Raw genomic sequence first — 27,322 nt, forward strand, 5'->3', positions numbered from 1 at the left:
AAGAGTCGGGCATGACTGAGCGACTGAACTGAACTGAACTGAACTGAGAAAGTAACAGGCACTCTAACGGGAAAAGCTTGATTTGCTGTCTTGTTACTTACAATGTCGGCAAAGACTCCCGGCCTCATCAAATTGATCATCTTGGCTACCTGGTATACATCCACGGAATTTTCTTTTTCAAGTTGGTGCATCAGGGTCGTCAGAGCACAGAAAGTTCCAGCTGTCACTCCTCCGTGCCTGGAAGCAAACAGAAGGGACAAGGACTCCATTCAGATGCATCAAACATTCACATCTGGAATTCACAGAGCATGTGGCCTTGACAACTTGGCAGTAAGAACACTGAAATTTTTAATATATTGTCTCATTTTATTGTCCATGGAACCATGGTTTAATTTGAAACATTTCGGAGTGTTCACAATATTAGTAATGAGACACTGTAGAAGTTAAGTATTTGGTTATACATTTTGTTTTGTTATACTATGGAATGGGTTGGCAATAAATCAAAATAATCTGACTGAGGCTAAATAATAATATATATTATAAAATAAGTATCTAAGTATCATATATAATATGCACATGCATTTTGGTTGACAAATGAAACCTGGAAAGATCAATTGGATACAGATTTCTATTTCTGGTAAATAAAAATGACATCATGATATCAATTTTACTCCAATCCCAGCAAGTCAGTGGCTGAGGAATGTCTCACTGGTTAGAACCTGTAAACATCCAGGTTCTAAAACACTGACTCATCACACAAAGTGTTCTCAGCATAGAATGCAAGAGCAGATGCCTGTGACCCTGTACCCATCTTCTGCCTTCAACAAGAGCTCTAAGTGGAAAATAAACCCCAAACTATTGTGTGTTAATCATGTCCATGAGAAGCAATAATCCACCCTGGCTGAATAATTCACAATGGGTCCAAAATATTAGGTTAGTACAAAGATAACAGAAATATACCCCCAGAGCATGTCAGCTGTGAACAGATTTAAGGGGTGGCACTTACTCATCATGAACAAGCATGGGCCCAGAGCATGTCAGCTGTGAACAGATTTAAGGGGTGGCACTTACTCATCGTGAACAAGCATGGGCCCAGAGCATGTCAGCTGTGAACGGATTTAAGGGGTGGCACTTACTCATCGTGAACAATCACGGGCCCATCCCTGGTGGCAGCTTCTTCTTTGATAACACTTATAAGTTCAAAAGTTTTACTAATGGGGCTGTCTGGATTTGGCCATTTGGGACACTGAAAGTGCCGCACTTCAAGTACATAGTCATCCTACAAGAAGAGGTAAAATCAGTGTTTTAAAAAGTGTCATATTGGGTGGTGAGTAGATGAATTGAGGAAAATCAGTAACTACAGGAATGCAATAAAACCAAATCACATGCTGAGTGCAGGAGCCATTACAGCCCATTCATTGCATCACAGTGCGACGAACTAGGGTTTGTTTTTTTTTACTAAACTCCTGACTATCTACAAGACACCAATTTGAATTCTTTGTCAATAATTATTTCCATGAAAATCAGGAATTGCAGGAAGGTGATGAAACCATGTCACACACTGAGTGTAGCAGTTGTTGTAGCCTGTCCATCATCATGGAAAGGAGAAATCACCATGACATCATATTTGCCATGTACAGATGTGGCCTCTTTTTTATCCTAAAATAATCCTTGTTGGTGGACTTTATGCCTATTAAATCATGAACAGAGATGTGGCTGTGTCCATAAAATTAAACTTACAAAGAGAAGTCTTGTTTTAAAATTTGCTTTAAAAATTGCATAGATATTCCTTTAAAAATTGTGAATCATTATATTGTATACCTGTAACATATAATACTGTAAATCATTTATATTTGAAGTAAAAAAGAAAAATATAGCATAGGCTTCTTCAAATAGCAGCATTACTCAGGTTCAACTAAGGGAAGAATATGATTGCATGGCTCAGTGTGGGAAGTGCTGGCAAGGAGGATGGAGACATGGGTTCCACTCTAGCCCCAGTTCAGATTCTTGCTTAAGTGACCAAACCAGGTTGCATGACTTTAACTCTCTTAAACTTCTGATCCTCAGTTTCCTAAAGTGGCTTATACACATACAGGAATTTGATTTATGACTGAACTGGTATTGTTGATCTATAAATGATGCTGGAACAATGGCTATTCATATGAAACAATAAAACTGGACTCTTGACTCACAAAATATAATATGAAACATCAATTTCAGGCAGAACTAGAAAACATTTAGAAAACAATATATTTGCATCATCAATTTTGTAAGTTTTGGTCAACCAAATAGTCTAGCAAATACTGAATCTTCTTATATATCTTATATGTTTTACCAGTTTCAGAATTAAAGTGAAACATTTAAACCATTTAAAATATGATTTAATTTTTTTCTGACTGAGCAAGTCCTCTGAATTTCACATGCCTTACTCATCATTATTAGCATCTTTTAGTCTTTTACAGGAGCCATACATAATTTATGGACTATGCTGTAATTACAGAAATAATTATTGACAAAGAATTCAAACTGTAAATAATCAAGAGTTTAGTAAAACAACCTTAATTCATTGTATTGCAGGTTTTCAAAGCAGTTCTTCACTGAACAACCCCCTGTACATCAGCACAGGGCAGTAAACTTGTTTTTACTGGTAGGTAGTCATATATGTATGTGAGAGTTGGACTGTGCAGAAAGCTGAGTGCCGAAAAATTGATGCTTTTGAACTGTGGTGTTGGAGAAGGCTCTTGAGAGTCCCTTGGACTGCAAGGAGATCCAACCAGTTCATCCTAAAGGAGATCAGTCCTGGGTGTTCATTGCAAGGACTGATGCTGAAGCTGAAACTCCAGTACTTTGGCCACCTCATGCGAAGAGCTAACTCATTGGAAAAGACCCTGATGCTGGGAGGGATTGGGGGCAGGAGGAGAAGGGGACGACAGAGGATGAGATGGCTGGATGGCATCACCGACTCAATGGACATGAGTTTGAGTAAACTCCGGAGGTTGGTGATGGACAGAGAGGCCTGGCGTGCTGCGGTTCATGGAGTCGCAGAGAGTTGGACACAACTGAGCAACTGAACTGAACTGAACTGAACTGAATATTTTTCCCATTTTACTTAGGAGAAGACAAGGTAAACACTGGCCTTAAAACATAAGAATTCAGATTAATAAAATTATTTGTTTTTACTCTGTTTATTTTCAACTTAACTTCTATCAGCAACTGCTTTGGAGTAAAGGAGAAATTTTTTACTTCCTGTGTGTGTAGTAATCAGGGATGGTGGAGTTTAGTGATGGCTAATTGTTTAAAGATTCTATAAGATTTTAAAAAATGAAAATAACATGTAAGGTAAAATTTATTATTTTGGTAATTTGCCTCAATTTATAAGAAATCAGATTCCTTCTTTTAATTTCTAGGAGAGATCTTTAAACTGGCATATATTTAAAAAGATGAAAAGTTTATCATTTAAACTATGTCCATACCTGTGTAGCTTCTAGGATAAAATCTTGCATTATAAGTTTCTCCTCATTAGACAGACATTTGTGTTCTTCGGCCATAAGAGTGACCTTAAAACTCTCACAATTTATAGGCTCATCTTTATTTGGCCAGTAAACAAATTCATCTTCTGCCTGGAGGATTAAAAAACAAAGACTCTAGATTTTAATAAGATGTCTAAGTAAGACTGTGAAACAAGGTTAACAGGTTGCCATAGAAAATTCAACTCAAATTTTTCTTTAAATCTCAAAATTTACTCTTAAAATATCCTAACAAGTTTTATTAAAAAAAAATCAAGTAGAAGTATATGGACTGACTTCATTCATGGTTGCAATTCTAATTCCCTAAGCAGTGTAATAAATACTTAAGTTAATTTCAATCTACTTTCATTTAAAACTGTCATTCAACAATTTCAGACCTGAGTTACTGCATTCAAACCAGACCCAATAATAGACAAGGTGCAACTTCAATATTAGTTCATTAGTTGAAAAAAATACTTTGTGTACTGGACTTTTGGGTAGTTGTGCCTTGATACCTACCCTAAAAGGGAAGTGCCAAAAGTGACCTGAGGGACTTACCATGTTTTGACCATCTGGAAGCATAACAACCAGCTGGGCATTATGGTCCCATATCATCCTCCAGAAATCCTTGATGGTGTGGAGAAGGGGATGCTGGGTGATGATGAATTCATTGCTCTGATAATAACCCTACATAATCAAAGAGAGGATAGAAAGAGTCTTGGCATATGACTGTAAACATTCAAGAAACAGTTATAGGTTAAGTTACAGGTTAATGGTCATGTTAGTCTTTTTGTTTTTAGATTGTGTCTGTAAATACTAATGTGATTATTATGGCCAATGTTATGGACCCATCCTACATGCCAGGTACAGTGCTAAGCATTTTCCTCCTTTATTTCTCACAGCAGTACTATGAGAAAGGGAATGTGAGCTTCACTTCATACATAATTAAACTGAAGCAGAAGTTATCACACAGTTATCACTTCTAGGAGGAGACTTAACGAAATGGCTTGTGGACTATGTCTCCCACACTGGATAGACAGAGAAATCTAAAATTTTGCATTTCTTAAATTTCATAAGTCCTAATGGCAGTGCCAAATTTCAACACGTACTGGCAGTAGGATACTTTACATCTAGACTGTCTCTACCAGAGAGGAACTTGGGGTGGCACCTTGCAAATGTTGCTGCAGAAACCTGAAAGCTGGTGCCATTGAATGAATCATGATTTCCATATTGCTGTTTACCAAAACCATGGCTCCTTCTGCAACAGAATCTCTTAGATCCCATTCCTAGCCACATAGACTCATTTGAAGTATGGAATGTTTCTTATTTTTTTAAGCTTTATCTTCATTTATTCATCAAATAGAATTCTACTGAATTTACTTTCTTTTGGTTACAATCTTATTTGATAAGCAGAAAACTTTTAAGTTCATATATTCAGATTTGAATGAGTAGGTTGTACATAATTAAATGTTTTTCTCGTTAATTGTAGATGCTTTGGATAGGAAAAGATCTTCTTTAAAAAATAATTTTATTTATTTCTGGTTGTGTTGGGTCTTTGCTGTTTTGAGGGCTTTGTCTACCTGCAGTGAGTGGGGGCTCCTCTCGAGTTATGGTGCACGGGCTTCTCATTTCAGTGGCCTCTCTTGTGGAACACGAGCTCTAGGGCTTGCGGGCTTCAGCAGTTGTGGCACATGGGCTCAGCTGTTTGGGGCTCCCAGGCTCTACAGCTACAGCTCAATAGTTGTGGCACATGGGTTTAGCTGCCCCTCAGCACATGGAATCTTCCTAGATCAGGGATTGAACCTGTGTCTCCTGCATTGGCAGGTGGATTCTTTACCACTGAGCCACCAGGGGAGCCCAGGAAAAGACCTTGCAAGGACTTCCAATCTATCCTGCAACTTCAGTCAACATCCCACATCATTCCAAGTAGATAAAAATTCATCCCATTTTGTAAATCTTCAGACATACTGTAGCAAGCTTTGTAGGTAGCCAGCATTTAATTATTTTCTTGATGAGAACAGCCTTTTATCTAACCAACACACAATGCAATATTTACATTTGTTGTCAACCCATTCTTGATTTTTGAGTAAAAACATCTCTTTCCTGTAGTATTAAGAAGCCCCTCTTTAAGTATGGCATGCTTTTAGATGTCTCCTGCACCTCTTGCATTGGCAGTCAGATTCTTTACCACTGTGCCACCTGGCAAGCCCTAAAAATGAAAGTGGTAGTTGCTCAGTCATGTCCGACTCTTTGCGACCCCAGGGACTATAGCCCGCGAGACTCCTCTGTCCATGGAATTCTCCAGGCAAGAATACTGGAGTGGGTAGCCATTCCATTCTCCAAGGGATCTTCCTGCTCCAGGGATTGAACCCATGTCTCCTGCATTGCAAGCAAATTTTTTACCATCTGAGCCACCAGGGAAGCCCTTTTAGATGCCAACATATATCTTCTTGTTTCCTGTATAGATATGCCTTAGTGTTTTCTTTTCTAGTTAAATAAAACAGTGATTTGGGCATGGGAGTTAGGACCCTTTCATCTGAAGGCAAGCTCTGTGATGGACTGGCCTGAAATGGAAATGAAGGTCAAAAAACAGCTATTAAAGTACTCACTCCTCTCAGAGTAGAGCTAAATGCAGACAGAAAGTATTGAATCTTTAGAAATCTAAGTCGCCAAATGAGCCCAGTTTGCAGTGTGAGACCTGTGCTGCAGACCTGGAATGATGTCAGTGAGATTGGACTTGCTAATGCTGGTGTATCCTGGTTCTGCAGGAAATCTGCTTTGGTGAATGAAATGGAGCCACTTAGATGGGTAAGTGGATGTTTTGTATTTACTCATCATGTTGAAGCTGAAACTCCAATACCATGGCCACCTGATGTGAAGAACTGACTCATTTGAAAAGCCCCTGATGCTGGGAAAGATTGAAGGCAGGCGGGGAAGGCGACAACAGTGGATGAGATGATTGGATGGCATCACCAACTTGAAGGACATGAGTTTGAGCAGACTCTGGGAGTTGGTGATGGACAGGGAGGCCTGCTGTGCTGCAGTCCATGGGGTCGCAAAGAGTCGGGCACGACTGAGCAACTGAACTGAACTGAATATCAGTTCTGAATGGTGAGTTTGGTTCCTGCATCTACTCAGTTGCATTGACCAAGGGTTCTCCAGTCCCAGCACACATGAAAACACCAAGGAATGCTGTGATTCTGTTGCTGCTGTGGGATGTGAACCTGCAGTCTTCAGATTTGACTCATGTCCACTCATGGTATTTGCCAGTCACTGATTCAGGCAGACCACTGTTTTGGTTCTGGCAACATGAGCTTGCAGTCAGTTTCCCCAGTAGCTCTCTAACTTACCATGATGTAGGAGGCATTGATGTAGTCTGCACTTTCTCCACTCAGGGATGAAATGCCAACCCTGGATCTTTCCACTGGGAACACAGAACATCCATCAGAAACAAGTAAGCTCTTAGCACTATACTTCCTTCCCACTTCCTCAAATGGCAAAATATAGCTGCATTTTGCAAGTTCAGTGTCTTTGACTTTTTAGCTAATTTTTCTATGTATTTTGCACTCAAAATTTTGGGTCCTTGTTAAGTTACATTATCTGACATAATTAAATGAGTATATTGCTTTTGTTCCAAGATGGAAAAATATTGTTAAATTACCTTCTATTAATATTATTTTAAAAGTTGGTTTTCCTTTAACACCCAAAATTCAACATAGCTTACCAGGGATGATGGAAGACGTTCTGTTCTTTTCTCTGTTGCATTGCTTTAGGGCTGTAGAATAGTCACTCTGCTGTATATTTGATTGACTCAAGAGCTGAGAAAGAATGTCAAGAGAAAATATAAATCATTTAGTTTAAGCCACTCAAATATTCAAACACACACACACACACACACACACACACTCATACTCATATTCACACATTTGACTCAACAAAGATAAGACACTGAATATGAATATATTTGACTTATTTTCCAAGAATTCCTTGAGTTAAAGTTGTTTAGGGGACTCCCTGATACATTTATGTTCTATATTCTATTCCAGGAGGGATGGAAGAAGCAGGGAATGCTTGATACCTAGTTTGACTTTGAGCATTGGGACCCTTCCTCTATGGTGTGTGCTCTCCATGCTCTCTATTTAAATCTCACACTGCAGCTGGAGATAAACTGCATCATGTGTGTGTGTTACATATATATATAGATACCTATATCTATATATATGTATATACATACACACATATGTTGTTGTTTAGTCGCTAAGTCGTGTTCAGCTCTTTGCGACCCCATGGGCTGTAGCCTGCCAGGCTCCTTCTGTCCATGGGATTTTCCAGGTAAGAATACTGGAGTGGTTGCCATTTCCTTCTCCAAGGGATCTTCCCAATCCAGGGATTAAAAACCACATCTCCAGCATTGGCAGACAGATTTTTTTACCACTGAGTCACCAGGGAAGCCCTTGTATATGCATATAGTTCTTTATTCATTATTTTGGGCTTCCCTAGCGGCTTAGACTAAAGAGTCCGCCTGCAGTGTGAGAAAGAATGGCAACCCACTCCAGGATTCTCACCTGGAGAATCCCCATGGAGAATCCACATGGAGGAGGAGCCTGGTGGGCTACAGTCCCTGGGGTTGCAGAGTTAGACATGACTGAGCGGCTAAGCACAGCACATTCATTATTTTAATACTTCACATAGAGAACCTACTTGCTATTTATCTATTCTGCAATTAGTGAATGTTTGCATTATTTTCGATGTTTTGCTATTTCAAACTTTGTAGCAATGAATAGCCCTTGTATATTTCTTAATATGCACATATGTGAGGGTTTCTATAAAGAATTTGCAGTCATTGGTGTTGAATTTTTGACAGGCTAACAGATGAAAAGTAGTATACTGTGGTTTTGATTAGCATTTTCTTAATTATAGTGCAATTGTGAATTTTAGTTATTTCTTCTTTGATGATTGCCTTTCCATATTTATATTTCATTTTCATTAATTTTCAGGGGGCTTGATGTCTTAAATGTAAATCTATAGTCTACTAAGAAAGTTGCAAATGTCTTTGTTTTCTTTAATCAAATAGACACTTATAACTGAATTACTGTTTTTCCTTAAGATTTTTGTAAATTACATTTTTATTTAAGAAGTTCTTCTCTACCTTCATGTCCTCAAAATACATTTTCCAATATTTTCTTATACTAGTTATAAAACTATTTCCATTTTAAGAATTTAATCCATCTTGAATAATTTCAGTGTTTGAGGTATGGTAGATACGTAATTGTACTTGTTCCCACATGGAAATTGTCCTAGTATCATTTACTGATCAGTCCATCTTTCTTCACCAATTTTTAATGTCATATTTATCACATAACAATTTCCACATGCATGTGGTTCCTCTGGCTGATTTGTTTGTTGATTTCAACATTAACATTCCATAAAAGGACTTTCACATACAGTTCAAGAAATTTTTATTCCTTATTGTTCAGTATTGCTTTGAATATTTTTGGTTCTTTAATTTTCAATGTAGATTTCAAAATCAGTATCAAACACAAAAGCCTGGCATGAGGTACATTTGTGATAAATATTTACTGGATACATAGACATGCAATTTCATTTTAAGAATATTTTTCACTGGATAAACCTGAATAAATACCTTTTTTTATAGGACAGTGTACCCACACACACAAAAACACAAGCACACACCCCTAAATCTCCCTAGTTAGGATGCTAACAGGAAACAGTCAAATGTCTTTCTTTTTAAATATTCTGTTTCATAATTGATATTTTCATTCTGATCATGAATTACCCAGTATAAGTGATATAAATTCTTTTAGGTTAATTGTGTAAGGGGTAAATCATATGTAAGTGAAAATTATGTTGGAAATGGCTAATACATATGTATTTTTTAACTTAGAGAAAAGCCATCTTAGCAATATCCTGTTAATGCTTTTTCTTTCTTTCTTATCTGTTTCTGGAAGCTGTACTGTGCACTTTTCTTCCTTGAATTGTTTCTTAACTACTCAGATAAGTTTGGCTGAATAAACATGTATGTCTCCCTCTCTTTAGGTTTTAAGTTCGGGTTCTAAACCTAATCTGTCACTTACTCCTCCCAAAGCCCAAAAGATGCTGAATGAGAAGGCAAAAAGTCAGGGAATTCGTAATGACTACATCTTCTATGTTGTAAGCTGGAGAAAAGAAAGAGAAAGAACTGCAATCTCAAGGTTTGTTAACTCTCCTGGGCTTTTCCAGGGCTTCCTGAATTCTTCTGAGATACTCATTCAGAAATTGGTCCTGCTTCTCTGGCAACCCGGGGAAGAGGTTGGTATAGGAATAAAAACTAAGATCATGGCACTGGTCCCATTACTTCATGGCAAATAGATAGGGAAACAATGGAAACAGTAACAGACTTTATTTTCTTGGGCTCCAATATCACTGCAGATGGTAACTGAAGGCATGACATTAAAAGATGCTTACTCCTTGGAAGAAAAGCTATGACAAATCTAGACAGTATATTAAAAGGCAGAGACACCACTTTGCCGACAATGATTTGTTTAGTCAAAGCTATGGTTTTTCCAGAAGTCATGTACGAATGTGGGAATTGGACCATAAAGAAGACTGAGCACCAAAGAAGTGATGCTTTCAAACTGTGGTGGTAGAGGAGACTTTTGAGAGTCCCTTGGGCAGCAAGGAGATCAAAACAGTCAACCCTAAAGGAAATCAACCCTGAATATTCACTGGAAGGACTGATGCTGAAGTTGAAACTCCAATGTTTTGGTCACCTGATGCTAAGAGCTGACTCATTTGAAAAGACTCTGATGCTGGGAAAGATTGAAGGTGAGAGGAGAAGGGGACGACAGAGAATGAGATAGTTGGATGGCATCACTGATTCAATGGACATGAGTTTGAACAAACTTTGGGAGACAGTAAAGGACAGGGAAGCCGGCATGATGCAGTCCATGGGGTCGCAAAGAGTCAGATACAACTGAGCGACTGAACAACAATAGGAATAATAGGGAACAAAACAAGATAGTCTTCATTCCTCTGGAAAGCCACAACTCTTCAAATCTCCCTATCTCCACCAGCAGGTCTGATAACAACTGCTTTCTGAATTCTTTGCTCACTGGTTTCTGGAAGTCAGACAGCTAAGTTAAGTTGTGGGAGGTAGAATGTCGAACAAAGCATGCTCCCCTTGTGTAGCTGACTGCCTCGTGACAGGGTGGGAGGCAGAAACTGGGGCTGAAGAAGCTGTTCTTGTGGGGTGGCCTATTCTAGTCCAAGGCTTCAAGTGAGACAGATCCTTCCAGGGAGCAGCACAGACAAGCCGGAGCCACAGCACTCGTGGTTAAGTGGTCTGGTTTTCTCAAAGTGAGAAGAGCACTTACACCATCTGTGCTGAAGTTCTGCCTGTTCATGCTGTTCTGCTCTGTGCCCTGTTTCCTGGACCATGCCTGCCTTTCTAAGGTTTCTGGGAACTCTCCCTCTTGTGACTCTAAGGTTCTCCTTGAAATGGACCAAGTGGCTGTGGCCGATTGTAAAGAACACAGTGTAGTCACTGGGCCAACAGAGCACCCAGCCTGTCCACGTGGCCTTGTCCACTCAAGTGAGGAGATGCGGGAACATGCCAACCCATGGTGACACCCAAGAGAGGGACTTTGAAGAGAACTCACCTTGAATTGCTTCTCTAGCTTTGTTTTGCCCGTTGGTCCAGGAATGAGGAGCCCGTTAACATAGGCATGGATGTGGCTGTCCGGGACCTCAGTTTCTTTACTGAGTATGGCCTCGACCAGTGCATCATGAATGAAGACATACTGTTCCTGGCAAAACAATGACAAACAGGAACATCACTACAGGTTCTCCCTATACGTGAAAAGTTCTTGGAAGTGTTATTCGTTCAGTTGTGTTAGACTCTTTGCAACCCCATGGACTGTAGACCACCAGCCTTTGCTGTCCATGGGATTCTCCAAGCAAGAATGCTGGAGTGGGTAGCCATTCCCTTCTCCAAGAGATCTTCCTGACCCAGGGATCAAGCCCAACCTCCTGCACTGCAGGCAGATTCTTTACCATCTGAGCAAGCAAGTGTCTCAGTACAAAAGTAGTATTTTCCAGGAACTTCCCTGGTGTTCCAGAACCACTGGTGTCTGCACTCCCAATGCAGGGGGCCTGGGTTCAATCCTTCATCGGGGAACTAGATCCTACATGTGGCAACTAAGAGTTTGAGTGCTGTAACTGAAGATCCCCCGTGCCACAATTAAAACCCAGTGCACACAAAAACAAATTAATTTTTTTGTCTTTTGAAAGTAGTATCTTTCATTGACAAAGAGTTTTACAAAATGGAAGGGAGAACTCACAGAGGTTGCTTACCAGTCCTGGCAGGAAGTCAGATGGAGGAAAAGGAGTAAAAGAGAAAGAACTGTTTCCACTCTCATCTCTTTATTTCATGTGCACTGACATTTAGAGAAAGAGACCACTGGAAGATTCTGGGAGGCAAAGCAATCTCTGGCCATCCTTCATACCTGAGACCCTCTTCCACATTTTGCACTGACTTCTCTACTTCTGATGGGTCTTTCCCTTCTGTCCATTCCAGTTCTCCTTTTAGCTGGTCAAACGTAATTCAGCACAATTATCTATACATTTTTAATAGTTATCTTCTATTTCATGGATGGGCCTCTTCCCTGGTCTTATCTAACTAGAATGTCATCTTCTTGATGGATTGAAGTTGGATTGGTTTCAAAGCCATTCAGTCATAGGTTTCTTATTGTTTTCAAGCTGCCATCCACAGCGTTCAATTTAAATCCACTTTTATTTAGAAATAGTGAAAATAAAATACAGGTATGGAGACTTTGTCCTATGTCACATACGGGCAAATGAAATGGGCTTAAAAAAGAATTTAATTTGAGCATGCATGTGTGCTAAGTTGCTTCTGTCGTATCCAACTCTTTGCAACCCTACAGACTATAGCCCGCCTGGCTCCTCTGTCCATGGGATTCTCCTGGCAAGAATACCAGAGTGAGTTGCTATTTGCTCCTCCAGGGGATCTTCCCGACCCAGGGATCAAACCCAACTCTCTTATGTCTCCTGCATTAAAGCCCCAATTTGAGCATAATTCACACTATTTAAATAGGAGAGTGAATCTATTTGCTCACTACACACAGGAAAAGCTTGAGGAGTCTGGTGGAGGAGCTGAGTGTTGACTGATCCACTTACTCTTTTTCTGAATCTTTTCTGTGAGCAGTGTCATTTTAAAGATATTCCCCATTGGTTATAAGATAGACAGAATTTAGCTGGTCTATCAATGACACATATGCAATAACATGGTGTTAAAGGTTGAATTGTGTCCCTCCCCAAACAGATATGCTGAAACCCTAACCTCCTAGTACCTCAGAATGTGACCTTATTTGTAAACAGAGATGATGCAGATGTCGTTAGTTAAATGAAGTAGGGCTGACATCCTTATAAGAAAGGGGAAATTTGGACACAGATACAGGGGGAAGACAGCTGTGTGAAGATACAGGCAGAGACTGGAGTTAGGCTGCTAAATTCAGGCACATATGAGACTATCAGAAACTTGAAGAGACAAGGAAGGATCCTTCCCTAGAGGATGTGGAAGGAGCATGGCCCTGCTGCCCACACCTTGATTTTGGACTTCTATCCTCCAGAACTAGGAGATGATACATTTCTGTTCTTTTAAGCCACCCAGTTCATAGCACTTTATCAAGGGGTGCCCCATGGGACTAACGAATCTGGTAATACAAACTCTGGTCTATCCAGCATTTAGGGACATTTCTAATCCTTAGATAAATTAAATTATCCTTCTTATCATACCTCAGTTTGCACCAAGTAATTTCTTTGTGAACGAATGTGTTTTAAAAAGCCAAATACGTTGACGGTTCCTTCATGTTGGATTTGCTGCAGCATACTGTCTAGCACAATGTACGTGCCCGTTCTTCCAACTCCAGCACTGAGGAGCACACAAAGAGAGAGCTAGCTCAATGTCGAGTATAAAGCACATCTGACGATAGGGCACAACTGGCTGTCTCGTAAATTAATTTCCTTTTCCAAGCCACTTAGTAGGTAATTTAGCAGTCCAAAAAGTAAGCAGCTTAAGAGTTAAGCACAATGCTTCAAATAACAAAGTTTCCTCTTCTCTTTTTTGCCGACAGGTCAAACTCTAAAGCAATCTGATCATTTCTGTTGGAGACGTTTTGTGTTCAATAATCACAGTTATTATTCAGTTTATATGATACAATGAAAATATTATGTATCAGAGCCTAGCAAATAGACATTTAATTTGAGAAAAATGAAAACATCAGCTTCTCCAAACTCTGAAAAGACAAGGTCTCCAGGTCGGTACTGTCAGGTAAACAGGTTTGTAAAGGTTTCTGCTTTAATGGGAAGAAAGAGTTTGTGAAGGCTTTCAGCTGAAAATATCATTTCCCTGAGACGGTGAGGAATAAAGCATAACTTCAGTCATTTCTAAAGGGCCATTATCTATCGACTTCTTCAAAGCCTCTAGCAGAGGGACAGAATTCAGAGACACGGATTCCTTTCAAACGCTCTGAAGAGTAGGAAGTACTACAGTGAAGAATTAGCAGCTGCTCTCAAAATGCTCTGGGCCTCCTCCATTCACCAGGAAACAATCTCTGACCTTCAGAGCTATTTTTCTTGCATCTTCCTGTTTCCCTCAACTTCCAGGCTCAGATAAAAAACCTTAAGATAGGTCTCTCAAACTTTGTCTGAGCCTAACTCCTGAGACAGGTAATTAGAATGTGTGAGATACACTGCATATCAAAGGAAAACACTTGTTTCTGTAAAAATACAGATGCTGTTTTGACAAAAGTACTCCATGTAGAAGCGAATTAGATTTTTGTGGTTAGCACTCAGTAAACATTAACTGCTATTTTTGCTTTAATTGAAAGATATTAAATTAGATCCTCTAACACATTTTTCTCTTTCTTTGAAATATCATTATTTCTATTAATCCATCCTGTCTTGGAAGTACCTGGGCTTTCAATAGGATGTATTAGAAAAAACTCAGGAATATAAGAAAGAGTTTTGACCCCAAACTGTTTAAAAACAAATTAAAAGTATTTTGCTGAATTCCTCACATTTTGTGGGCTTTGCTTTTTCTAATATAAACCTGACTTATGAAGTCTACAATAGACTATTAACTCCTAGGAACATGGGTTGCATCTCAAGGATTTTTACCTCACATTATATTGTAATAAATGTTTGTTTAATTACAAGACATTGTTCTGCCTGCTTCACACCTTTCATAAGTTGAAATCCAATTAAACAATCAAACAGAATAATATACATCATATAAATAACTGGTGTTTTGAAATATTCAGGAATCCAATTCTGAATCTGGCATACTCATTTCCTAGGGACCAATACTTCATGCCCCTCCCTTCGTGAAACCATTTCCATTTTGGCAAAACCTTTGCTCCACTGATTCCCTTTTTATTAGCATAAGCAATTCTATGGGTTTACAACCCGGCGCTGAAACTCACCTGCAGTGGACAACAACAGGCCCTACCGCATGGCGCTTGGCATACGAGGCCTTTCTCACAAAGGTTAGCACTGGCAGTGAGTACTCAGGCACCCCCATGTCAGGCCACTGAGTGTAGTGGTACTGGGTAACCACGCGCCCATTGGGTCTTCCTTTTTGGGAACCCTAAAAGAGACCAGACAGCCAATCAGCTAATTACAGGAACACACACAAATAGGGTCCTTAAACATCAACTTAGGATACAGAGCTTGATGCTGGTGGTTCATAACAAAGCCAAAAAAGTACATTGTCATTTGTGATGGTTAATTTCACATATCAACTTGGTTAGGTTATGGCGGTCAGTAGCTTGGTCAAACCAGTCACACCAAATGTTACCGTCAAGGTATTTTTTAAGATATGATTGACATCTAAATCAGTAAGACTTCCAGTAAAGTGGATGAGGCTCCATAATATCAGTTGAAGAACTCAAGAGCAAAGACTGAGGTTTCCTGAAAAAGAAGGTATTCTCAAGACTGCAAAGTAGAAATTGTGCCTGAATTTCTAGCTTGGAATCAATTCTTAAAAAAAAAAACCTCTCTCTCTAAATATATATATACATATATACATACATATATATTTATATAAGCATACATATATGTTTTTCTAAGGAACCCTGACTTATATGCTCTTTTTCTTTTCCTCCTCCTTTTCAATTTCCACTATTTATGTGGATGTGCAGTTATCATATGGCACAAGGACTTTTGTTCGTGTATCACTGCAACTATTGGCACTACAAACAATATGGTGCCAAAGCCACATCTGGGCTGAAGAGGTTTGGAAGAAATCTTTGGGGTTGAGCTGTAGCTGTGATAAGAACAGTTCTTTTCTTTTTTGACTCTGCTGGGTCTTCTTGGTGGTGCACGGGCGTCTCTTTGTGGTGGCTCCTCTTGTGGAGCAAGCACCCTTGGCTCATGGGCTCAGCAGCTGCAGTTGCATGAGCTTAGTTGCCTCACGACACGTAGGATCTCAGTTCCCTGGCCAGGGTCCTTACCACATCCGCTGTATCAGAAGATGGATTCTTAACCACTGGACCACCGAGGAAGTCCAAGTTAAGAACTCTCAGAGCCTTTACTTACATGTATTTTTACTCTGTTTCAGTTATACCACTTGTTCCCTTTAAAAAGGACTGAGATGTATGATTCAATTGATGGTATCCCTCATGTGTAGACTCACCTTTTTGATCTTTGTGTTTCTTAGAGTAAAATTCCTCACAGTATAATAAGCAAGCACTTGAATACTCTTTTGAGTGACCAGAAAGTTCCCATACTCTTCACTCCCATCCACAGGCCAGTACTGGTCACACTTTCTCTGTGAAAGAGAAAGTAAAAATGCTATTTTCAAATTTCAAATGCTTAGTGTAAGTCACCCCTGAAGTCAGTAAAGATCTGATACCATGACACTCTTATTCTTCTAAACAATTTCTGTCCTTTCTTAGTGACTGCAAGTTAGTTGTAGAGAAGAGAAGGGAGAGAGCTATGAGGCTGAAAGACCTGAGATGATGGATCCAAACTCCTCCTTTTTTAGGATGAGAAAAGTGAGGCCAGATGTCCTGAGTCACTGTGAAGCCAGGACTAGAATCCAGCTCCTGTGAATTAAAATCTACTTCACTCTGCATAGCTTTTCAATGAACCTCATTTGTTTTTTCTCATGGAAAGAAGAATGCATTTAAATAACCCATAGCTTAATATTTAGTGAAGATTTTGACCTCTTTCTTCCTTTATTTTTATTTATTTATTTTAAATGCATTTATTCTTCATTGGAGGATAACGGTTTTAAAATATTTTGTTGGTTTCTGCCATGCATCAATGTGAATCAGCCATAGGCATACACATGTCCCCTCCCTTTTGAACCTCCCTCCCACCTCCCACCCCAGCCCACCCTCCTAGGTAATCACAGAGCACCCAGGTGAGCTTCCTGCATCATACAGCAAATTCCCACGGGCTGTCAATTTTACATATGGTAATGTCTATGTTTCAATGCTATCATTTCTCTTTAGCTCTTTTATCTACTAGAAAGAAATCCTGATAAGCTTTTCTAACTTTTGCTGCTTCCTAATGCTGAATCTATCACAAGCAACTTAAAGCACTTCCAATCACATATTGGGGAAGGCATAAGAGATAACCTACATACCCTTCCTTTCTCCACAAGGTTCGTTATCATGACAATAACTTCCACATTATGCTCCCATATCATTCTCCAGAAATCTTCCGCAGTGGATTTCAGTGGGCCTTGGGCAGCAATGTAAGCTTTTGGTCTGTTGTAGCCCTGAAGAGACAAATGACAAATGTTTCTCACTAACATATTTGTATGCCATTTTTAACTGTATGCCATGTTCAGTTTCTAAGATCAGCATAGTTTTGCTATCAAAGAAAACCATTAAAAAACACTTCAAAGCCAGAAAAATGTACTAGCACAGCAAAGACAACAATTCTTCTTTAACTATGATACACACACACACACACACACACACATATATCTAATCTTTGCATTGACACAACCATTGTTCTCTGCACCTCCAGTCTTGGTGCATTTAATCCAAATCTGTTTACTGTGCTTACTATCTGGTCCTTAATTGTGCTGCTTTGAAATGTGTTTAAGGCATTAGGGCTCAGTTGTCTGTAATCAGGAAACCTTTGGTGTTTTCTCCTTATGGTAGACCTGAGCAATGCTAATCATTCACAGCTATCTTCACTTATTACCTGTTGTTGGCCAAGTTTACAAACATTAATCCTAATCCATAATTTACATGCAAAATTGAAGAATCATTCTTGATTTGGGGATAAGCAAACTGAGGCTCAGAAGAGTTAAGTGGCTTCGCAAGCTTTCAGTTAGCCAATGGCAGAGCTGCAATTCAGAGCCAGTTCCAACTCCAAAGCCCATATTCAGTCTGACGCACACACTCACAGACACGGAAGCCTGAAGTGACTGCCTACAACAAACCCACTGGATACTTTTATTTGGTGCTCACTTCTTCGAATGAGGTGGCTCAGATGGTAAAAGGGTCTGCTCGCAATGTGGGAGACCCAGGTTTGATCCCCGGGTAGGGAAGATTCCCTGGAAGAGGAAATGGCAACCCACTCCAGTACTCTTGCCTGGAAAATTCCATGGATGGAGGTGCCTCATAGGCTACAGTTCATGGGGTCACAAAGAGTCAGAACTGACTGAGCATCTTCACTTTCACTTTCTTTCTTTCTTTGAATTAACTGTTCTTTCTTTGAATTAACTGTTTCTTTCTTTGAATTAACCTGAAGGCAGCTAGACTGTAAGGTCAGTGTCAGGAAAATAACCAAGTTCCATTGGCATTCAACTGACCACAGGGAAACAGCAGGAAGTGAGTCAGCGGTCTACAGCCCCTGGAGATCACCAGTAAGTTTCACAAAGCTGGGTATCCTGATACATGCCCAAAGTTGTAAAGGCTGGTTACTGGTTTAGTAATCATGTGTTTGCCTTTTAGCCTATTCTTCTGTGGGAACTTTGCAGTCAAAATTTATTGATCATCTGTTATCCATATAATTTAGGAACCAGGGGATGGAAATGCCAAATAAGCATTGATCCTACACCTTTTATTTAAGGAGTCACAAACTTATCAGAATACATACATCCTACCTTGAATGTACACTCTAAGCCCAAATTCCCTCTCTCACCTAGGAAATAAACCAGAGCTTGAGCGCCATTCAATCTGAAAACCTTTAGCCACGGGATCTCTTATTGCTAATTTGTATTTTTTTATTATCTTTCACATAATATTTGTTAAGCACTATTATATGTATAATACTCTGGTATAATATATTCACAATCTAATATAATTTTCATAAAATTTTATTTTAAATATGCTTACATCAACATAATTGGCATTGATGTAATCAGTCAGTTTGCCATCCTTCTCAGCAAGTTGTGCGAGTTTAACCCTACTATGATCATCTGTAATAAAAAAAGAAAATATTTCACTATATCATGAGCTGCTTTTCAGCATAAAGGTCATTTACATTTACATGATCATTTATCAAATACAATTAAAACCAGTGCAAACATCATTTACTTTAGTTGGCTTTTGGAAGATACAGAAGATAGAGAGATGACAAAAATATAGATAAATATAGATGACAACAAAAACCATTTCTTTCAGGAAGGTTTCCAATGTAGAAGGTGGGAATGGACATATACACAAAGAAGAATGTTTGAGTGTCAAGAGAGAAGTGCAGAGTCCTAGGGGAACACTGGTTTGGGATGACAATAAACCTTTTCATAGAGGTTGACTCCTAAAGTTGGCATTTTAGATGGACTTCTAAAGGTAGATACTGGGGCTGTGAAGACTGCAGAGCCAGTGAAGGGGAGAGAACAAGCTAAGGAAGGATGGTGGCACACATTCTCTGAAAAGGAGGCTGACAGAGGAAAAGAACGTAGAGAAGGAAGCAGGATGGCTCCAGGGAGTTTCTGTGAATAGTTACAGCAGGCAGCTCTTTCAAGGGAAGACCTCAAAGAGGAACTACTGCAAAGGGAGGCAGGAGAACGACTGGCCAGGAATGAAGGGCATGGATCCTTCACTGTCAGTGAAGAGGGCATGAAGACGATGGTAACTTATACATAGGTCAGTTCAGTTCAGTTCAGTTCAGTCACTCAGTCGTGTCTGACTCTTTGTGACCCCATGAACTGCAGCATGCCAGGCCTCCCTGTCCATCACCAACTCCTGGAGACTACCCAAACTCATGTCCATTGAGTCGGTGATGCCATCCAACCATCTCATCCTCTGTCGTCCCCCTCTCCTCCTGCCCCCAATCCCTCCCAGCATCAGGGTCTTTTCTGATGAGTCAGCTCTTTGTATCAGGTGACCAAAGTATTGGAGAATCAGCTTCAACATCTGTCCTTCCAATGAACACCCAGGACTGATCTCCTTTAGGATGGACTGGTTGGATCTCCTTGCATTCCAAGTGACTCTCAAGAGTCTTCTCCAGTACCATGGTTCAAAAGCATCAATTCTTCTGCACTCAGCTTTCTTTATAGTCCAACTCTCACATCCATACATGACTACTAGAAAAACCATAGCCTTGACTAGGCGGATCTTTGTTGACAAAGTAATGTCTCTGCTCTTTAATGTGCTGTCTAGGTTGGTCATAACTTTCCTTCCAAGGAGTAAGCATCTTTTAATTTCATGGCTACAATCACCATCTGCAGTGATTTTGGAGACCCCGAAAATAAAGTCAGCCATTGTTTCCACTGTTTCCCCATCTATTTGCCATGAAGAGGTGGGACCAGATGCCATGATTTTAGTTTTCTGAATGTTGAGTTTTAAGCCAACTTTTTCACTCTCCTCTTTCACTTTCATCAAGAGGCTCTTTAGTTCTTCTTCACTTTCTGCCATAAGGGTGGTATCATCTGCATATCTGAGGTTATTGATATTTCTCCCAGAAATCTTGATTCTAGCTTGTGCTTCATCCAGCCCAGCGTTTCTCATAGTTATACATAGTGCACAGTCATAATTAAATGTGTTGAAATGAGGAGTTCTGCAATAACTTCAATTCTACAGAGAAACTATATTTGGAGGAACTGCTTAATAAGAAAGGAAAGCATCACTAGAAGGACACTTGATGGTTTCCCTGGGCAGACTAGCTTTTTCAAGGATAAAAAAATGAATACAGACCAAATGAGATTTTCTGGAATAGTAATACTTTGGTGATATTGGCAGCTCACAAAGATGCAGGAAATGTACACAGAAATAGATGTGTGGCCATGGAAAGATGGCTTCAATGCCAGGCTGACCTATTTTTGTATTTTTGTGCTGAAGGGTCTTACTGGGTAAACTTTCTGGGTTTTTTCTTCATCTGTAAAGTAGAAATGTTATTACCTATCTTGCCAGGTTCTTTCAGGGATGAAATGAAATAACAGATTTATTCATTTAGTTCACTTAAAATATTTTTAAAATTAATTTTTATTGGAGTATGATTTACTGGAATTGATTTACAGTGTTTTGCTAGTTTCTGCTATATAGCAAAGTGAGTCAGTTGAAATAGCAGATTTATAGTGCCAGGCATATAGCAGGTGTTCAACAAATGTTAATCTCCATCCCCTTCTTAATTACTGGTAAGGATTTTCTATTTGGGCTCAGTGGTAAAGAATCTGCCTGCAGTGAAGAAGCCATGGGTTCTATCCCTGGGTTGAGAAGATCCCCTGGAGAAGGGCATGGCAACCCCCTCCAATATTCTTGCCTGGAGAATTCCATGGACAGAGGAGCCTGGTGGACAATAGTCCATAGGGTCACAAATCGTCAGACACAACTGAAGCGACTTAGCATGCACCTGCGCATTTTCTATTAAGTTTGTAGAGGGACTGGTCTAACAACCACTTCACACTAAGAAGCAATTGAATACAACTGAGCTTTTACATGTAGTAAGACAGTTGCTTCCACTGAGGAGGCCAAACATGAAGCAGAATCTTCTATCAAAATTGAAAAATTGGTGTAAACCTTGTAGGGAAAAAAACCAGCATCTATGCAAACTACTTAGCAGTGTGATCATAAAAGTTTCCATTCCAGAATTTAAACAACCATGCTGTAATACCATGTTCACACAAATCTGGGAAGACTTACTGAATATATAAGAAAGGAAGTAAGTTGAAGTTTTGGGGAAGAATGAAGATGGATTTCAAGAGATGAGGGGGATATAAAGGAAAATAAAAGGGAAAAGATGTAAACAAGACATGCTGTAAAATGATGGAAGAAACATGGTAATTTCATAGGAAAATAAATAGGTACACTTGCCCTAAAGAAAAGAGCCAGACAGCTATTCATGGAAGAGAAAAAGACAATAAAAGGAGAGAAGAAATAAAAACAAAGAATCCAACTAACCTTTTACCAGCCCCCAGAGAGAATGGCAAGAGAGGAACAGAAATGGTAGGGGAAAAAAAAAGAGTCTTAAGAAAATCCCTTTTGGTTAGTAAATTCACATAGTAGGGGGATCTCAAGTGAAAATAGAACTATGGAATACAAATAATGACAGAAACACTATAAGAACAAATTTACAGGCTATGAGGTCTGAAGAAAGGACTGGATTAAAACATGAGTTTATTTTGTTCAAAAGAAACAGATGTCATTAATTGCAAAATGTATTTAAGCTGGAGTAGTTAAACAATATGTATTGTCTAACACAAGTCTCATCTCTTGATACAAAGGTCCTGAAACAGCTTCACCGAGGTTCGCTGTCAAAGAACTTCAGGACACTGAATTAAAAGCACTGCAATGATAAGGTCAGAGTTGAGTGAAGGATATACTTACAGGCAACAATATTTATGTATCGGTTCTTGTGCTTATTGTCGGGGTGATTGGAGCTGTCTGCTGTGATACCTAAATCCACAGTACAGCTCTGTACCTCCTGTAAAGAAATTGCATGGGTAACATTTTAATATACATCCTTTCAAACAAAGTGCCTTAAAATACATTAAGGAAGACAACAAACAAAACAATCTATAAAAAAATTCTTTACATGTTACATCAACTATTTCTTGGCTATAAGAAAATGCAGCGAAATAATGCCTTACCTGGTAAAACTCTTTCAGTGTCTAATGAGGGAATGAATGCCAAAAAAGTAAAGAAATCAAATTCCACAGCACACGACAAATGAGAAAAAAAAGTGTTCATATTAGGTTTACAATGGAAAACCATGATCATGCAATAAATACATTTGTCAAATACTAACACAACAGAATGTTTCAAACAGTTGCATGCAAATCAAAATTTCTAACAGTTTGGAACCTTAAAATCATGTAAAAGAAAAAAATAACACTTCTAAAAGGGGACAGTGGTATAATAATATGATGAATTTTTAAAATGTTGATGAGAAAAACCACATATTTGATGACACATTTTGACATATCAGTCAGATTTGCTAATATTCAAATATAATTGTATTTGATCATGATAGAATTAATTGAAACTGAATTAGCGATACTTTTTTGATGTTGATTTTGAGTAATTTTAAGACTAAACAGTGTCCTTAATTTGGTGGTTTGTAACAGATTTAGAGTTGTCAACACATTAGACATCTCCTAAAGTTTTTTATCATGTATATTATGTCTTTTGAAATAAAATTTAAATAGTATAACTTTCTACATACTTAATTAGCAGACTTCTTATTAATTAAAATAAAACCTCAATGAGTCGAGAAAAATTATTCCTGCCATTTCACTTTTAAAAAGCATCCTTCTCAGGGATGCTTCTATCTAAATACATTACCTTCGAATTTTCAATTCTTTAGTACATATTAAGATAATAACATGAAAGCCTTATAATTTTTGAGAAAATATACAATCTAAATATAAGTCTGATTCACTGGCAAAATGACTCAGCCCTTTACTAAGCAAGCATTCCAAGGCCTCTTTTGCAGCAAGTCATTCTGATTCTAGATTTAAAAACAATTTAATATATGACCCACTTAAAAGTTACAGAATTATTAATTATTAAGCTAATTATTAAGTTAATAAGAAGCTTTCTTCAATCAGTGAGTTAAGAGCAATGGAATTAAGAATACACTTTTTGAGTAAAAATGTGAGGTTATTTTATTAATTTAATCATTATGAACTGCTTAATACTATTGAAAATGATTTATGATTTTATAGTTATGAAAACTGTATCTGCCTTTGTATATATGCTATCAGAAACTTTTACAACAAATTCTCTATTTTTCCTTATGGTTTTTAACATCTGGAAAGTTAGACCCATCCTTAACATATTCTCCTTTTAGCAACTAGAATTTTGTTTGATCAATGCCTGATAGTTTCTGTAAGTTCATACTGTACCACGTAGTAACCTCTGTTATGAGAGGAAAAAATAATTTGATGTTTTAAAAATAAAATTCTTCATATTATTCCATTTTACTTAGTAGTCACCTAATAGTACTTTCTTATTCAATATAGCTAAGACTTAGATTTCTTTTAAGATTAAATTAGCTGGCTTCTACTGTTTTTAATTTAGTGAAAACATATATTTCATTTATCTTTCCTTTGGTTTTTTAAAGCTTTCTAATCTCTGGCATTTTCCTTCCATAACTATGTTCTTGGAGATCTGATTCATGGGAAGAAGTTGCGGGGTGTACTAGGAACTGTGGTGTAGCCCCTGATCAGGGTCAGAGCTCTAAGGGCTTCAAAGAGGGAAGTCGATTGAGTACTTGGAGAGGCTGCAGTTGGGCTGGGGATCCCCTGGTTTCTAGAATGTAAAGGACAGAAGTGTTAGATTTCAATCCCAGCCCGGCTATTTGCTTGAATGCTAATTTGTGACTCCTTGTGACCCCATGGACTGCAGCCTGCTAGTCTCCTTTGTCCATGGGATTTCCCAGGCAAGAATACTGGAATGGATTGCCATTTCTTTCTCTAGGGTATCTTCCTGACCCACGGATAGAACCTGTATTTTCTGCATCTCCTTGTCTTTTGGCCTTATCATATTGTTCATGGGGTTCTCAAGGCAAAAAGATAGGACACTGAAAGATGAACTTCCCAGGTCAGTAGTCACCCAATATGCTACTGGAGATCAGTGGAGTAATAACTCCAGAAAGAATGAAGGGATGGAGCCAAAGCAAAACAACACCCAGTTGTGGATGTGACTGATGATGGAAGCAAGGTATGATGCTGTAAAGAGCAACACTGCATAGGAAGCTGGAATGTTAGATCCATGGATCAAGGTAAATTGGAAGTGGTCAAACAGGAGATGGCAAGAGTGAACGTCAACATTCTAGGAATCAGTGAACTAAAATGGACTAGAATGGGTGAATTTAACTCAGATGACCATTGTATCTACTACTTGAGCAAGAATCCCCTAGAAGAAATGGAGTAGCCATCATAGTCAACGAAAGAGTCCAAAATGCAGTACTTGGATGCAATCTCAAAAACGACAGAATGGTCTCCGTTTGTTTCCAAGGCAAACCATTCAATATCACAGTAATCCAAGTCTATGCCCCGACCAGTAATGCTGAAGAAGCTCAATGGTTCTACGAAGACCTACAAAACCTTTCAGAACTAACACCAAAAAAAGATGTCCTTTTCATAATAGGGGACTGAAATGCAAAAAGTAGGAAGTCAAGAAACACCTGGAGTAACAGGCAAATTTGGCCTTGGAGTACAGAATGAAGCAGGGCAAAGGCTAATAGAGTTTTGCCAAGAGAACACATTGGTCATAGCAAACACCCTCTTCCAACAACACAAGAGAAGACTCTACACATGGACATTACCAGATGGCCAACACCGAAATCAAATTTTTTATATTCTTTGCAGCCAAAAATGGAGAAGCTGTATACAGTCAGCAAAAACAAGAGCTGACTGTGGCTCAGATCATGAACTCCTTATTGCCAAATTCAGACTTAAATTGAAGAAATTAGGAAAAACCACTAGACCATTCAGGTATGACCTAAATCAAATCCCTTATGAATATACAGTGGAAGTGAGAAATAGATTTAAGGGACTAGATCTGATAGAGAGAGTGCCTGATGAACTATGGACAAAGGTTCCTGATATTGTACAGGAGACAGTGATCAAGACCATTCCCAAGAAAAAGAAACGCAAAAAGGCAAAATGGCTGTCTGAGGAGGACTTATAAATAGCTATGAAAAGAAGAGAAGTGAAAAAGCAAAGGAGAAAAGGAAAGCTGTAAGTATCTGAATGTAGAGTTCCAAAGAACAGCAAGGAGAGATAAGAAAGCCTTCCTCAATGATCACTGCAAAGAAATGGAGGAAAACAATAGAATGGGAAAGACTAGAGATCTCTTCAAAAAAATCAGAGATACCAAGGGAACATTTCATGCAAAGATGGGCTCAATAAAGGACAGAAATGGTATGGACCTAACAGAAGCAGAAGATATTAAGAAGAGGTGGCAAAAACACATAGAAGAATTGTACAAAGAAGATCTTCATAACCCAGATAATCATGATGGTGTGATCACTCACCTAGAGCCTCTGGAGCATCCTGGAATGCAAAGTCAAGTGGACTTAGGAAGTATCACTACGAACAAAGCTAGTGGAGGTGATGGAATTCCAGTTGAGCTATTTCAAATCCTAAAAGATGATTCTGTGAAAGTGCTGCACTCAGTATGCCAGCAAATTTGGAAAACTCAGCAGTGGCCACAGGACTGGAAAAGGTCAGTTTTCATTCTAATCCCTAAGAAAGGTAAGGCCAAAGAATGTTCAAACTACTGCACAATTGCACTCATCTCACATGCTAGTACGGAGAAGGCAATGGCACCCCATTCCAGTCCTCTTGCCTGGAGAAACCCATGGATGGAGCAGCCTGATGGGCTGCAGTCCATGGGGTCGCAAAGAGCCGGACACGACTGAGTGACTTCACTTTCACTTTTCACTTTCATGCATTGGAGAAAGAAATGGCAACCCACTCCAGTGTTCTTGACTGGAGAATCCCAGGGACGGGGGAGCCTGGTGGGCTGCCGTCTATGGGGTCGCACAGAGTCAGACACAACTGATGCGACAGCAGCAGCAGCAGAACACGCTAGTAAAGAAATGCTCAAAATTCTCCAAGCCAGGCTTCAGTAATACGTGAACCGAGAACTTCCAGATGTTCAAGCTGGTTTTAGAAAAGGCAGAGGAACCAGAGATCAAATTGCCAACATCTGCTGGATCATCGAAAAGCAAGAGAGTTCCAGAAAAACATCTATTTCTGCTTTATTGACTATGCCAATGCCTTTGACTGTGTGGATCACAATAAACTGTGGAAAATTCTGAAAGAGATGGGAATACCAGACCACCCGACCTGCCTCTTGAGAAAACTGTATGCAGATCAGGAAGTAACAGTTAGAACTGGACATGGAACAACAGACTGGTTTCAAATAGGAAAAGGAGTATGTCAAGGCTCTATATTGTCATCCTGCTTATTTAACTTATATGCAGAGCACATCATGAGAAATGCTGGGCTGGAGGAAGCAGAAGTTGGAATCAAGACTGCTGGGAGAAATATCAAAAACCTCAGATATGCAGATGACACCACCCTTATGGCAGAAAGTGAAGAAGAACTAAAGAGCCTCATGATGAAAGTGAAAGAGGAGAGTGAAAAAGTTGGCTTAAAGCTCAACATTGAGAAAACTAAGATCATGGCATCTGGTCCCATCACTTCATGGCAAATAGACAGGGAAACAGTGGCTGACTTTATTTTTGGAGGCTCCAAAATCACTGCAGATGGTGACTGAAGCCATGAAATTAAAAGATGCTTACTCCTTGGAAGGAAAGTTATGACCAACCTAGACAGCACATTAAAGAGCAGAGACATTACTTTGTCAACAAAGATCCGCCTA

The 27,322-nt window shown here is 39.1% G+C and overlaps 1 protein-coding gene across 4 annotated transcripts in view; it reads right to left on the minus strand.

The window, feature by feature from the left end:
* Positions 1-27,322, minus strand: part of PTPRZ1 (protein tyrosine phosphatase receptor type Z1) — a 195,400-nt gene that overhangs the window by 2,652 nt on the left and 165,426 nt on the right. For 2 of the 4 annotated variants that reach the window (XM_020892535.2, XM_070466380.1), the window contains exons 16-29: positions 22,576-22,596; positions 22,313-22,409; positions 18,884-18,966; positions 17,176-17,310; positions 16,219-16,353; positions 15,008-15,171; positions 13,320-13,455; positions 11,165-11,311; positions 7,231-7,324; positions 6,857-6,930; positions 4,065-4,193; positions 3,474-3,620; positions 1,137-1,279; positions 102-237 (exon numbers count right to left, since the gene is read on the minus strand). In XM_020892535.2, the coding sequence (XP_020748194.2) occupies positions 102-237; positions 1,137-1,279; positions 3,474-3,620; positions 4,065-4,193; positions 6,857-6,930; positions 7,231-7,324; positions 11,165-11,311; positions 13,320-13,455; positions 15,008-15,171; positions 16,219-16,353; positions 17,176-17,310; positions 18,884-18,966; positions 22,313-22,409; positions 22,576-22,596 (1,641 nt within the window). The remainder of the gene's footprint in view (positions 1-101; positions 238-1,136; positions 1,280-3,473; positions 3,621-4,064; positions 4,194-6,856; positions 6,931-7,230; positions 7,325-11,164; positions 11,312-13,319; positions 13,456-15,007; positions 15,172-16,218; positions 16,354-17,175; positions 17,311-18,883; positions 18,967-22,312; positions 22,410-22,575; positions 22,597-27,322) is intronic. The other 2 variants (XM_070466368.1, XM_070466384.1) reach the window with 1 other exon arrangement.

This window comes from Odocoileus virginianus, chromosome 1 (assembly GCF_023699985.2).
Source record: "Odocoileus virginianus isolate 20LAN1187 ecotype Illinois chromosome 1, Ovbor_1.2, whole genome shotgun sequence".
NCBI lineage: Eukaryota > Metazoa > Chordata > Mammalia > Artiodactyla > Cervidae > Odocoileus > Odocoileus virginianus.